General features: G+C 38.9%; 1 protein-coding gene across 5 annotated transcripts in view; it reads right to left on the bottom strand.

Moving 5' to 3' along the window:
* Nucleotides 1-1,054: 1,054 nt before the first annotated feature.
* Nucleotides 1,055-13,845, bottom strand: part of CSRNP3 (cysteine and serine rich nuclear protein 3) — a 186,045-nt gene continuing 173,254 nt past the window's right edge. For all 5 annotated transcript variants that reach the window (XM_070581507.1, XM_070581508.1, XM_070581509.1 and 2 more), the window contains 2 exons: nt 7,937-8,233; nt 1,055-5,915 (listed from right to left, as the gene is read on the bottom strand). In XM_070581507.1, the coding sequence (XP_070437608.1) occupies nt 4,863-5,915; nt 7,937-8,233 (1,350 nt within the window). In that variant the 3' untranslated portion in view covers nt 1,055-4,862. The remainder of the gene's footprint in view (nt 5,916-7,936; nt 8,234-13,845) is intronic.

Genomic DNA, 13,845 nt, shown 5'->3' with positions numbered 1-13,845 from the left:
ATTTACTGATATTCAGTTAAATTAAGTCAATTAAATTCTTTAATGCTACAGAAACCATCTGATGAACTGTGTTGTTTGTGCAAATCTGTGGCATTTGGCTTAAACGTTTATGTTACTTGAGCACAAGTTAGCAGATCTCAGAAAGAATAATGTAATCTGTAGTCACAAATTCGTGTTTAGAGCTAAGAGTGATTAAGGCTTTAATAGTTCCAGTTTCAAATTACAGACAAGTCTTGCATTTGAAAGTATGAGGGTAATTCCCATTTCAGGTTGATATTTTATACACTGACTTCAATAATGACACTCTTAACTCTGTGAGAGAATACGGAGTAGATGCCATTTTAAAGAGAAAGATTAAGTCATATTTGGAGAAATGGAAGGCTTTGTGGCATCTTTTAAAAAGGCAGTCTCTGGTTGACTTCTGAAGATGTCAATTTTCCACTTGCTAATTTGATGGTTTGTCACCCCAGCTAAAAGTATGGGGGCCAAATGACCTCTCTGTTTTCTACAGGTTGCATGGTAATGCCTTTGGAACTTGGAACTAGGGTTTTGCTATTTCGATAGGCTGTTTAGAAATAAAAATAGCAGTGATTGTGCTCCACATTGTTGTTTCAAAGGTTTCCTGAAATGTTTCCTGGGTTATGCATGAGTCAACCTGCCTTTGAAACTGTCTGGTAGGAGTTTGCTGGTGTAAGTTTAGCATCATTTCTCTAGGTCTAACACTGAAGAAGCAATTAGCTCAATATTTCTTTTTCATTCAATCCAGTTCTTCTAGCTGAGTCCAGATTTAATTCATAAATTTCAGATGGGGGAGACAGAAGGAGGATCCAGCGAGTTCCATTAATTTTCGAAAAAGAAGTATCCTTTTAGTTGCAGCTTGCATATAATTAGATGAGAATTGATGTCATTTTTCTAATATCAATTTATAAAATCACAAATTAAAAGGATTACATTGAGGCTTGATTATTTCATACTACTCTTCGTCATCATCATAATCCCTTAAAATTTGTATTGTTCCCCTCTTTTTACCACATAGGACAGCTCCTCTAACATAGTAGGTGTTCAATAAATATTTATTGAAAGAAAGTACTGATACTTAATAAATTCTAAATATCAATGAAAGGGTTATAAACTTGTACAAAAATGTCAGAGGTTTAATCAAAGAACCAGTGATATATCAATTTATACGAAATAAATCATGACATATTTTCCTGTTTAATGACAACTAAATCAGAATTTTGCCTAGAAGTCATCTGTCAGAGTGCAAAATTTTAAAGAACATAATCACTTATAATCTCTTTGCTTCTCTATTAGTTTATGGCCAGTGTTTCTGTAAGTCATAGCTTTTTCTTCCGAGGGTGGGTATTGCTGGGCCATATATGATTGTGAGGATTTTATCACTCTAATAAATATTAATTTCACATTTTATATGTGGCTGGCACACTGGGAAAAATACAGTTTCATCACAAGAAAAGGCTTGGCTGTCAAAAAGCAACTATGCTATTCAATTAACCAAAAGACATGAGACAAACGGATTTTACTTAGGTCTTAATAATCAAAGATCAAGAGATGGAGAAAAAACTTAAGTAAATCTCTTTCATTGACTTTCTTCTCTCAAAGGAAACCTAGAATAACAAAGGAAATGCAAGCTGCTTCAGCCACTTGACTTGCAAATCAATTTGGCCTGGATTATAACTGGGAATTAAGCCCCAATAAAAGGTATAGGGCTGGTACTAAAACAACAGGCACCAAGGCAAGAAGCTTTGCCATTGACAGTGAATGACTAAAAAGCTGTGTGTCAAAAAAGACTATAATTTGGTTAGATGTGCTAAGGGGGCAATAGAACAGCTGCAGGTCAGGTTATTGTGTCTTGGCATAAAGATCTTAAATATCCCAACTGGCTGCATCTAGCTCGATCCCCATTTTAAAAAGCTTAGAAAAACTGTAGCACTTTCCTGGCATGTGGGCAGTTTTTGTTGAATAAAGGGCTATTAAAGGAAAAAAAGTCAGATGGAACACTCTGTTCTCTCAGCTTTTCTGGGAAAGGAAGTAACAATGAAAATGATTTCATCACTAGTATTCTTTGCAACTTTGACCCAATATTTTCAAACTATAGCTTTAAAAATTATCCTCTTTTCCAGATCGCATTTTTAGATCATAAAACCCAACCAGATTCTAGGGTGGGAAAAATTCAGTACTCATTGGCCATTGCCTAAAATCTGTCATTCTCCAGCGTGTGGTATACATCTATTTGTGTGTGTGTGTGTGTGTGTGTGTGTGTGTGTGTGTTTGGGGCGGGAGGAGGAAGTAGGGATGTTTTAACAGGTAATCTGTGTAGGTAGATTGTGGGAGATGTTTAGGGGTTAGATTATGCATATGAAAATTTGGAATGGAAGCTGTCATGATTCGAAGGTTAGTCTTCTGTGTAGCAGTAACTTTCAACCCCGGTTAGACAGATAGGGGAAAAAGCTCTGGTTTTGTGTTTGCCTGTTTCTAGGTTAAGCATCCTTTGGGAAATGAAGCTACAAAACAGAGACCCAGCTAAACGTAAAGAAGTAGATGTCAACCTTCTTGTGAAAATAAAGCTGAACTAAATTAAATATCCATACTTTCAGAAACTGGACTGACATTCTACCTTTCAACTCTGCCTGCCCCAGCCAGTTGCCTCTCCCCCACTCTGCCACATTTTGTTTCAAGAATAAACTGAGTGCTTCACATGTGAATACTTCAAGGGCTTGTAATGATCCAGAAAATATGGCACACATGATTCTTTCACGTGCTTGAATGAAGGAACAGTAGCCGTTTGTCCTTTTCTCTTTGGGCCTGTGCTCTTTAGATTGTATTGATGGGGGAAAAAAGTTGGAGATCAAGCACTAAAAACTGTCACTTTGTAGTCAACATGGGATATACTACAGAGATTTGAGCAAAACCCCAATCTGGTTAGCCCAAAGGGCTTATCATTCAAAAGGAACATCCCTGCCCTCATTACTACTACCTCCATAAGGACAAACCCCAAACTCCTTTAATGTTAATATTTATGGTTATAAATTTGGCCCAGTCCTGGGTAGAGAAGGGGCAGGAACCAACTGCACAGTGGAAGAGCTGCCAAGTAAACATGTTTTCCCCGAATCAAGTTTTAGTAGAAAGTTTTCCATTGGAGGACTTTCTCTAGATCAAAGAGTTTGATCTCTAGATCAAAATAATATTGTTTTAAGGAATTAAGAGCTACAAAACATTTATATCCATATTTCTAAACATCCAAGGCTAAAAGACATAAAAAGCAAATAGCAATGCAGTCACTGAATAGCAAGGCATGTCCACATTTCAAAGAGGCATAAAACGTGAAATGATAAGGTCAAAAATGTGAAACAGATTTAGCATAGTCATACTGCATTGAAAAAAATGTAGAACACACTATTTAGTTACCTAAATTAATTTACAGGAAAACGGGATCTTAGAAGTCCTCCGACGAACCAAGTGCAGAGAATCTAAAGGTGGGGAGGGCATGTTTTATTTCTATCTGTCCCCTTTAATAAGAGAACGTGAGGTAATTAGAAAGTACTCAATGCATTCTGGACTATTCTGCTAATTGTCCCAGGCAAGAGAAATCAAAATGCTTCAGAAAAGTAAGGCCTCGCTGAGTATTCGGGTAGAGGCCCCCCTTCGATCAGCTAGTCACTAAATGGAAATGTCATTATACACTCATTTTGTAGAGATGGATTAGTCACGCTGTAGAAAAGGCTGGTCGCTGAGGATGTGTCTCTTCCACGTTCCCTCAGCCTCCTCTGCTTTTACAGAGTTAGGTCTTCAGAGTGGCGAAGGAAAATAGGTCATTTTTCCTTCGTAAGGTATCATTGGATGATTCCTCTAGATTAATTATATGAACCCTATAATAGTTACAGATTTAAAAAAAATTTTTTTTAATTTTTCATCTCAAAGAGTTCTCAGTCCCCACCCCTCAGAAGGTACCATGAAGGGGCACTAAAGTGCATTTTAATGTAGGGGAGTAGAGTTTAAAGGTGCTGTCCAAGCTAAGAACCAAGATGATGCTGTTTAAAAAAGAAAGGCAATTCCTTCTACCTCCATCTCTGGAGTCAACTGAGGGAGGGCAATGAACTCGACCCTCACCAGAGGATTGTCCTAACTCTTAACTTTAGAGAAAACTGTGTAAGGACCTGCACATATAGACTCATTTATTTGTCCAAAATAGCAAAAATAGGCCTATTTCACCCTTAAGAAAGTATTTGCAAATCTGATCAGTCATGATCATAAAAACGTGAATGGATTTCAGATGCAATCCATGTGGGCATGCTCGGTGGTATCTAACTATGCATCTTCAGCTTAAAAGAACATGCTGCTGTTCATTTTCATCAAAACATGACTTCTAACTACCATAAATAAAATACACATGAAACGATTAAATCTTTTTCTTACAATAATTACTTTTACATTAAAAAGTCACCATCATCTTCAGATATATCGAAAATTAGGACTCTAAATCTTATTTCCCAGTCTTAGTTAACAATCTTGCACAGGCCCGATAATCCAAAACTTGGAGCTCTGATCTACACAGCTTGGCAGGTTTCACACAGTTTGACAGGTAGGCAACTGTGAGATATGCTTTTTTAAAATTAGCATTTTCTATCAAAACAGTCTGAAATCTTTTAAAATCCGCAGAGAGACTGTATTTGTGCAATGCCACAGTCACGTAGCTAAAAAGGAGAAAACAAAATACAGTCTGGAAGATTCACCACAGTCCAAGTTTTCTTGGTCCTCAGTTTAAACCACCATGAGCCCAGGAAATCCAATTAAATACAGAGCTTTAAATAGGAGAAGAGTTGGTCCTAGAATAACTTAAGCTACTAAACAGGGACGGTCTCAACCACGGGTGATTTGATGCACTCTTCGTGCAATCTGCTCTTTTCTGCAAGGCTCAAAGTATTTTCAGCAGGATGCTCTGAAATGTGACTGTCACCATTCAATGTAGAGACAAACCCTTCCTGGGAGGGGCCTTTCAAGTATGAGTGAAATTCCACTTGAGGATGACTGGACCTGTGTTCGGGATATAGGCTATTGCAGGGCACACTGCTGTCATTTTCTGAAGAGGAGCAGCAAACGATGACCGAGGGGTTGGCAGCTGGGTAGTGGGAGGTGCCGTAGGCTTCTGCTTGTCGGGCATAGTCAACGAACTGCTCCGGGGTCATGGTGTAAGGCACCAGCGAGAGGGTACCGTTTTTGACAGTATCTCTTTCAGAATAGTTCTCAGAGATCTGGTTAGGAGTTCCTGGAATGTGGCTATCTATTTGGTAATACAGAGTTGAAGAGTTGGCATAAAAAGAAGCATTTTTTGTGTGGCTTTCGTGAACGGCAGTGCCGTCCGAATAACAAAGGACGGAAGGAAGAGGAACAACTTCAGCGTGGGTACCCAAACCTTCCACGAAGCTGTCCCCTTTCTCATCATCATCATCCTCTTCCTCCTCCTCCTCTTCCTCTTCCTCTTCCTCCTCCTCATCGGACTCGCTAGGTGCCAAGCTTTGTGTACTAGAATCAGTGACTCCGCTGCAGAAACTGCTCCCGTCCTCCTCCTCCTCCTCCTCCTCTCCTTGGCAATCTAATTCCTCAGCAGACTGCAGGTGCAGCACAGCAGCCTGGGGTTCAGTTTCAATCTCAAAATTGTCTGCGATAGAATATTCTACGGAGTGAGCGACAGGGCCCATGGAACTACTGTGAGCACTTATCTCACTGTGGCAGCCGTTCAGTGTGGGGATTTGCTGCTCTCGGTTTTTCTCCAGTTCAAGTTTCATTATTGTGTGCAAAAAGTGAGTCCGGACACGGATAGGATTAAATTCAATTCTACCTGCTGTGTTACTACATCCTTCTTTAGTGCAGCCACATGGGAAAGACATTCGATCCACCTTGGAAGGAAGAACACAGATTAGCCCCATGGAACGCTTACAGACCAAATAAAACTCCAGTATCTTTCCGCAACCCCTTTGAATCTGGGATTACTTAATTCCACTTATGCCAGAACAAATGACCATCAAACTGCAAGCAGAAATGAAAAGGGGGAAGTAAAGGCTTAAAACTTAAGAGTTAACCTAATTTTAAAACCTGTATTCAAAATAAAAATAACCTGCGGTTATAAGTGTATATTTTTAGTGCAGTGACCCCTCCTGTGCTTTTGTTACCTTTTACTCCATTCTCCCTTTTTTCCCTTCTCTCCATCCCATTAATTTTGCTCCTATTTGTCAACGCTTCTATCCTTCCTCTAAGCTCCCTTTCCCTCCACTGTGTGTCAGTTCACATGCCCAATTTTAAGCAAACAAACTTACTGCCCTCATCTCCACCTGCTATTTTTGATCTAAATTATATGACATTTCCCATACTAGCCATGCCCTTTTTTCTTTCCCTATTATAAAATGAACTTCTCTGCCCAAGGTGTCCAGATTGACACCACTTAGTATCATGCAGCCTGATAGTTTGCTCTCATGGATTTGCCTTCTCATTCTTTCAGATCCTTTGTACGTGGTGCATGTATGTGGACTGCAGGGCTGCGATGGGTATGCACATTTATGACTGTGACTGGTGGACTTGTGTTTAGCTCCTGGCTCCCTTCATCCCCTCCCCATTCCACCAGACTACAAACTTTTCACGGGAAGGAGACGTTCATTTACTCAACATCCCCAAATCAGATAGAGTGATTGGGTTCAGCAAGAGCCACTGGACTGAACTCTTGACTCAGGTGAGAAGTGGAATTGCGGGCAATCCAAACACACTCCTAAGACACTTGCTAATTGTTTCAGACCCCACCAACTAAGCTGTATGCAGGCCAGAGCACAGGCAACCAGAAAGAACTTGCCCTGCTTGTCACCTTATCCAAGTGTGGGGAATTTCGTGTGCCACAGAGGAGAAGCGGATGGTAGCATGATCATCCTGGTCCCAATAAAAAGTAGTAGCAGATGTCCGAGCCAGAATCTATAGCTGTTTCCTTACTCATGAACCCCTTTTCTGTGAATCCACCTCAAGTAATTGTTCAGCTGATGAGAACCGTCTTCTCCTTTTGCCTGCCCGAGGGCTCTCCTTATTGGAAAAGCCAAGTTTCCTTGTAAAATAACACCACCTAACTAATCATGGAGTACTAGTGACATTATAGATGGATGGAGACCTGAGAATCATCTAGCCGAGGGGTTGGTAAATTTTTTTGTGTCCCTGATCAGAGAGCAAATATTTTAGGTTTTGTGGGCCTTATAGTCTCTGCGGTAACTATTCAACTCTGCTGTAGAAGAATGAAAGTAGTCACAGAAACATGTAAACAAACAAACCCACAAAATATGACTGTGCTGCAATAAAACTTTATTTACAAAAGCAGCTGACAGGCCAGATTTGGTCTGTGAGTTATAGTTTGCCACCCTCTGATCTAGTCCAGTCCATTCATTTTAGTGATGGGGAAACTGAGACCAGAAAGTTTGCCTGACTTACCGATTTTACATAGCTGGCACAGAGCAGAGCCAGGAGTAGAACTTAGTTTTCTTAAGTCTCAGTCTAGTAATTTTTCCACTAGTCTATACCACCTCTAACCAATCATCATTTTATGACCCATGGATGGATCAGAAAATACAAACTTGAATATTAGGGATGTCATGATCTCCCTGAAGCTTGTAAAAAGCTAAAATAAGCTAGTATAACAAATGAATCCAAGAGGAAATAATTTCAATGGGCTCAACTGCAGCTTGGGTTGCCTTTCACATTATATCTCACCTGTATAAGCATATTATGTGCACCCATGAACGTCCTTGACTTTGTGTTTCTCTCCGCTTGAATCACGTGTCTTGCCTTGCCCCAAAGTTTCCTTCCACATTATCTGTAACACGACTGCCTCTTTAGAGGGTGATGCATAATGTCTCGTCTTTAGATTCCCTGAAATCCCAATCCTTACCTGACACTTAATGCCTGCCAGGCTGCAGGTACATGTTTCTGGATCACAGAACACTCGGCAGTCACAGCCACAGTCCTCTCGCGATAGGCGGATGGCTCGCAGCTCATGCTTTTCTTCCACATCAATCTTTTTCACTCCAGAGGCCCGCAGCAGTGCCCTCCGTTTTTTGGTTGGCAGGGGTTGTAGAAAGAAGTACTCGTCTACCTCTGTGTTGTCTAAATCAATATCATCATCAGAAATGTCGTCCACTGTAAGAGTGCTAGCTTCTTCAGATTCCACCGTGCCGTTCTTAGTCATCTAGAAATGCAAAGCCGCAAATAAGAGACTTAGCACGGGCAGGGTTTAAAATTCCCACTCTCACACTTGGCAGGAATGAAACTACTATATAACATCATGTCCTCAGAATCAATTAAGTGTTTGTGGGTCAAATCATTTCCTTTTATTTTTCTCTTTAGAGAAGTCAAAGGGAGGAAAATGAGGCATCAAAATGCGAGGCTTTTAAGTGTCCCGTAACAGAGGACGTAATTGTAACTCTAAGCTCCCGAGGTTAGGAGCTACAGCTGTTAGAGCTTTCAGCCAGTGCGACGCGAAAGAGACCAAAGGTTACGGATGCCCATCAGTGAAGGCTATCTTTAGACTCAGTTTGTGATGGGCAGCTCTGAGTTGGAATAAATGTGTCCTTGTTCAGAGGTGATAGCATCTTAGCGGAAGCCATTGCCACCTCAATCAGCAAACATGTTGTCCTTGAAATAACAACCCTGTCTTGGGCTCCAACAAAACCATGGACGAGGAAATAAAGTTATGTTGCACTGTGCTGTTGGGATTACAAACACGGTTACCCTACCGAACATTCCAAGAATGAGGGCTTGATATGAAGTAATCAGTTAGGTCAGCGTGCTCTCAGAAAGACAAGGAGCAGAGGGCAGTGCTGGCGGGCTCTCGCCAACAGGAAACTGAAACAATAAACTCAGCCCTCAAAGGAGTTCATAAGAACCTTTGCCCAAAGCAATAGCTTCTGCATAATAGCTCATGTGGACAACTATGTCTCATATACCCTTAACTATTCTGCTTCTATTTATATTTCTTTTCTAAATTAATTTCATCCATCAGTATTTCACTTTTCACTGTTACACCACCACATATTATGTTTCCTTTGTAACAAAGCATTTAGAAAGAGATATTTTGTTTGAATATGAGCAAGAAATGTATTCTGAGAAGCAGCACAGGAATAAATGCAAAAACTTCATAAGGGATTATTCAAGAAAGTTCTAAATACAGAAGCTATTTTGATTTTTTAATTTTTCAGTGTGTTGCATCATAAACTTCATCAATTGTAATTATTACCATGTTTTTTGATCTTAACAACAGTTCCGTCTTTACACAGTTAAAATACTCTGGTGACATCTGACATCATTCTCTCATATTTATAGGAAGAAGACCAACATTTAGATAGGAATACTTATCATTGACCAAAAAGTCGCAAACCAGACAACTGTGAATGCATTGAAAACAAATAGAAGGCTAGTCTTTCCCCTCAAGTGGAGGAAACAATGCAGTATCAAGCGTATATTAAATATAGGACAAAGGTCCCTGAGAAGCATTTTCAAAAGCTACTAAATTATATTTTTTGAATATTTCAGAGCTTAACTCTATGTTCTTGCAAAGATAGCCACTCCCTTTTAATGGGCTTTGTTTCTTGCTGTGATCTGCAATGTGTTTCCTTTCTTGGTATTTCTTTATAAATATGTACTGGTTACACTGTTCATGTTCCTGTGATGTCTGCTATTAGGATGCTACTTTGATTGGTTGCTGTCATCATTTTTGTTAATTCTTACCTGCTAACAGAAGCATCTTTCTATCTGTAAAGATCTGATTGTCTACGGAATTCGAATGTGTAATTGCCTCATGTATACTCAATCCTCTGTGACTGGTAAAGCTGCATTAACAAGCAGGAGAGTTACTTCCCAACTTGTCACCTCTGTGGCATTTAGATTTGTTTTCATTAATGCTTGGCCTGCCTACGTGAATTTCATCAAGCTTCTGACTCCACAGCACTTGTAGAACACCCAGGGCTGGATTAGCATGATTCATTTCAATACTTCCTTCCTACTCAGTCTCCGGGTTCTCTAACACTTATCCTCCTTTGTGTAACTGGTAATATCACAAAAACAACAAAAAAAAATCCCTATTTTATATTAACAGGTTTTGATTTTTAAAAAAATAATGGTTGCTATCATATTAATGAAAAATTTTAGGGCAACGTGAATAACTAATTGGCATCAAAGAATTAAGAAAACCCCAACTGTATCTCACATAAACTACGGATGATGCTTACTTCAAATATAAGTGGAATAAAATCTGCATCTCTTACTCCCACATACAAATCATGGTAAACAATTTCATTTCAAAATAAAAATCCCCTTAAGAATCTAAAAGTCCTCCTCATAGACCTACACACTGTTTTCACTCTTGTCCAGAAACCCACAGGGGCTCTAGTCTAGATTTTCAAAATCTCACATTAGTATTGAAGTGACCTGGCAAGGTTTTCTCCTTGCCTCTTCAATACCATCTCTGCCATTTCTAATGAAGACTGGAAATATTCTAGTTCACCAATTGGCTTATCTTCCCCTCCTCATAGTTTCCAGTTTGGTGTATAGCCATTGAGAGAGATTATTCTTTGCTATCCCCTCAGAAGTCCTTTACCAGCTATCTCCTCTGGTCTACAGCCATTTCCTTCTTTGAAACCCTGGTCAAATCTACCGGATTTAAATACTCTTTAAAATAAGATTATTACATAGATTATTTTCAAATGCATCTTCTAATATTAGAGCAATAGGGAAAAAAGTCAATGAGCTCCCTATTTCTGTTCGCAACTAGTGCAAAGAAACCAGGGAATCATCCAAGATTGCCCCATCTACTTTTTGCTGACTCCTTTACTCCTTTGAACCCTTCTTCACAAGAATGTTCATTTTGTACATTGTTTTTCTCCTCCCCTAACTTTATAGAGATATAATTGATGCATAACATTGTGTGAGTTTAGGGTGTGCAATGTGTTGATTTGATACACTTATATATTGCATAAAGATTACCACTGTAGCATTAGCTAACATCTCCATCACATCACATAATTACCATTTCTTTTTTGTGGTGAGAACATTTCAGATCTACTCTCTTAGCAATTTTCAAGTATATAACACAGTATTGTCGACTACAATCACCATGCTCTACGTTAGATCTCCAGAACTTATTCATCTTATGACTGGAAGTTTGTACCCTTGGTCCCTCATCTCCCCATTTCCCTCACCCTCCAGCCCCTGTTAACCACCATTCTACTCTCTGTTTCTGTGAGTTCTGTTTTTTTGAGATTCCACATATAAGTGATATCACACAGTATTTGTCTTTCTCTGTCTGACTTATTTCACTTAGCATATTGCCCTCAATGTCCATCCACGTTGTCGCAAATGGCAGGATATCCTTCTTTCTCATGGTGAATAGTATTCTATTGTATATATCTATATATAATATATTTTACTCTTGAGATGAGTGTTACCTTTAAATGTCTTTTTTTATATGGCAAAATAGATTCATTGAATCTTCAGACTTTAGTTCATCAGATGCAGCCTCTTTATATTATGCATAAGGAGGCCCAGATTAATTTAGACCTCTCCAAAACATGCTTATAAAACTAATTCCCTAACCCCTATTTTGGAATGCTTTTCCTTATATGTCACAGATAGATTCCAAGTTTCTGATAGTACATAATGCAGTGCTGGGACTCCAACATGGAATTAAACACAATGTGTCTAAAAGCTATTCTGTTTATAAAATAAATGCATGCAAAGTAATCAGCACATTCGAAGGAATGCTTTCTTTTGAGATAGATCCCTTAGAAGGCAATCTGGGCCTTGGACCATTTCTAGTTCTGTGCTCTCTCCCCAAAATAACCTTGCCTTCCCAAGAGCTCAAAGAAAGCGTGCCAAAAATGTGGCTTAAGGAGACCAGCAAATAATCTTAATTCTCAAACCTGCTTTTGATCCTGTGTCCATGTGGGTGTAAAAAAAAGAGAGATTGGAGGGAGTGAAAGAGAGGTGGGAGAAAGAGATATGAGATGATAATATTAATAACAACAGTTGTTGAATCTGGGTGCCCGGCATTGCTCTAAACACTTTATCTACATAACTTACTTAGCATCACAAAAAATCTCATAAGGTAGATATTATCATTATCTCCATTTAACTGATGAGGAAAGTGAGGCATAGGAATGCTAAATAACTTGCCCAACATTGCAAGTAGTGAGACTGTGCACCAAGTTACAATCCTGGATATTTGACTGTACAGCTTGTGCTCTTAACTGCCAAGATAATTACATATACACATTGTTTTTAATATATATTTAATATATACTGAATAGTCTTTTGTGCTCAGTTTGTATTAGGCATTAGTTGTATCAATGCGCAAGACACAGGTCTTGATCTCAATGGATTGGAGTAAAGAGGTGAGGAATCTAGTAATTTTAATCTAGTTCATGAGGATTTTCTAGCTGAGGGTGAACACAGGGCATGAGAGTATGTAGGAGGGGCACCTAGAGGTGGGGCTGGCGGTGAGGTGAGGAGAGAGGACTTTCACATCTAGGCTTAACTCTCAAGATGGAGTAGCAGTTAGATGAACAAGGGGAGGCAGAAGGCATTCCACACGAAGCAACAATAGTTTCAAAGGCCTGAGATGGCACAGAGCATGATGCTTTCATTGGCTTGCAAATTATCCAGATGACTGGACTTGTATGGGATCCCCTCCTGTCTTGGTCCGTAAGCAAAAGAAAATAAGTAAATAAAGAGTAGCCTTTACAGATAGCTCCTCTGTTCTCCTGCCTTACCCACTTAGAGGTGATAAGTAATGACTTAACTCATAATCTGATCTAACAATCTTTATCTTATTTTATACTTATCTTACATATGTGTGCATTTATTTATATTATATTGGAAGGATCTCAAGGTCAAGGACTCTGGTGTGTGTGTGTGTTTGCTTGTTCCAATGATGATACTAAGATGAAACTCACTTGTTGAGCCACTGTGTAAACTTGTCCAGACTCATTCTACAAATGACTATAACTTTTTAAAAATAGGCATAATTTAAACATCTTAATTTTGAAAATTTGTCTGATTTATAATGATAAGTATGAGCAAACAGTTTCCAAAGCCCAGTAAAGTAAAACCTTTGCCCATCTAAACGCACTTGAAGGATGGGACACATAACTGTCAGAATCAGTGCAGTGATTCTCAGACTGCTTTGGGTCAAGTACAGCGGCGGCTTAAATAAAAATCAGCAGTCAATCTTTCTTTTTTTTCCCCATATCATGTAGTGGCTGAATTCCACTATAAATCCAATGAGATGAAATTTTGGGTGAATTAAATGCCTGAAAAAAACTAATTCAATGCAAAATGATTGTGGAGAGGGAAACAATACCGCAAATGTGGACTGACTAAAATGAGCAAAACAAAAACCCACAAAAATAAAAACATTTCCTTTCAGCAGTTAAAAGGTGTTCTTAGTAATAAAATTTCCTGGTTATTACAAAGTTATTAACACATGTAAAACTGATAGTGGGAATAAGAATGTGAAAACTAATTCAATTCCACAAACACTGATTACTTCTTATTATAATGACAATGATCCTGTTGAGAATGTTCCAAGCTCCCATATATTGAAAACCAGTAAGTGAGCTCCATACTTTATATAAATTATCTCGCCTAATTTGCACAACAATATAATGAAGTATTTTTTTATAACTGAAAAAATTGGAGACTTGAGAAGATAATTTGCCAAAATGTAGCTACATAGTTAATTAGTAATTGCACTGAGACTCAAACTCAGGTCGATTTGACCTCAAAGCTTAAGCAGACTCACAAGAC

Source organism: Equus przewalskii, chromosome 17 (genome assembly GCF_037783145.1).
Source record: "Equus przewalskii isolate Varuska chromosome 17, EquPr2, whole genome shotgun sequence".
Lineage (NCBI taxonomy): Eukaryota > Metazoa > Chordata > Mammalia > Perissodactyla > Equidae > Equus > Equus przewalskii.
This window is presented reverse-complemented; position numbering and strand designations above follow the sequence as displayed.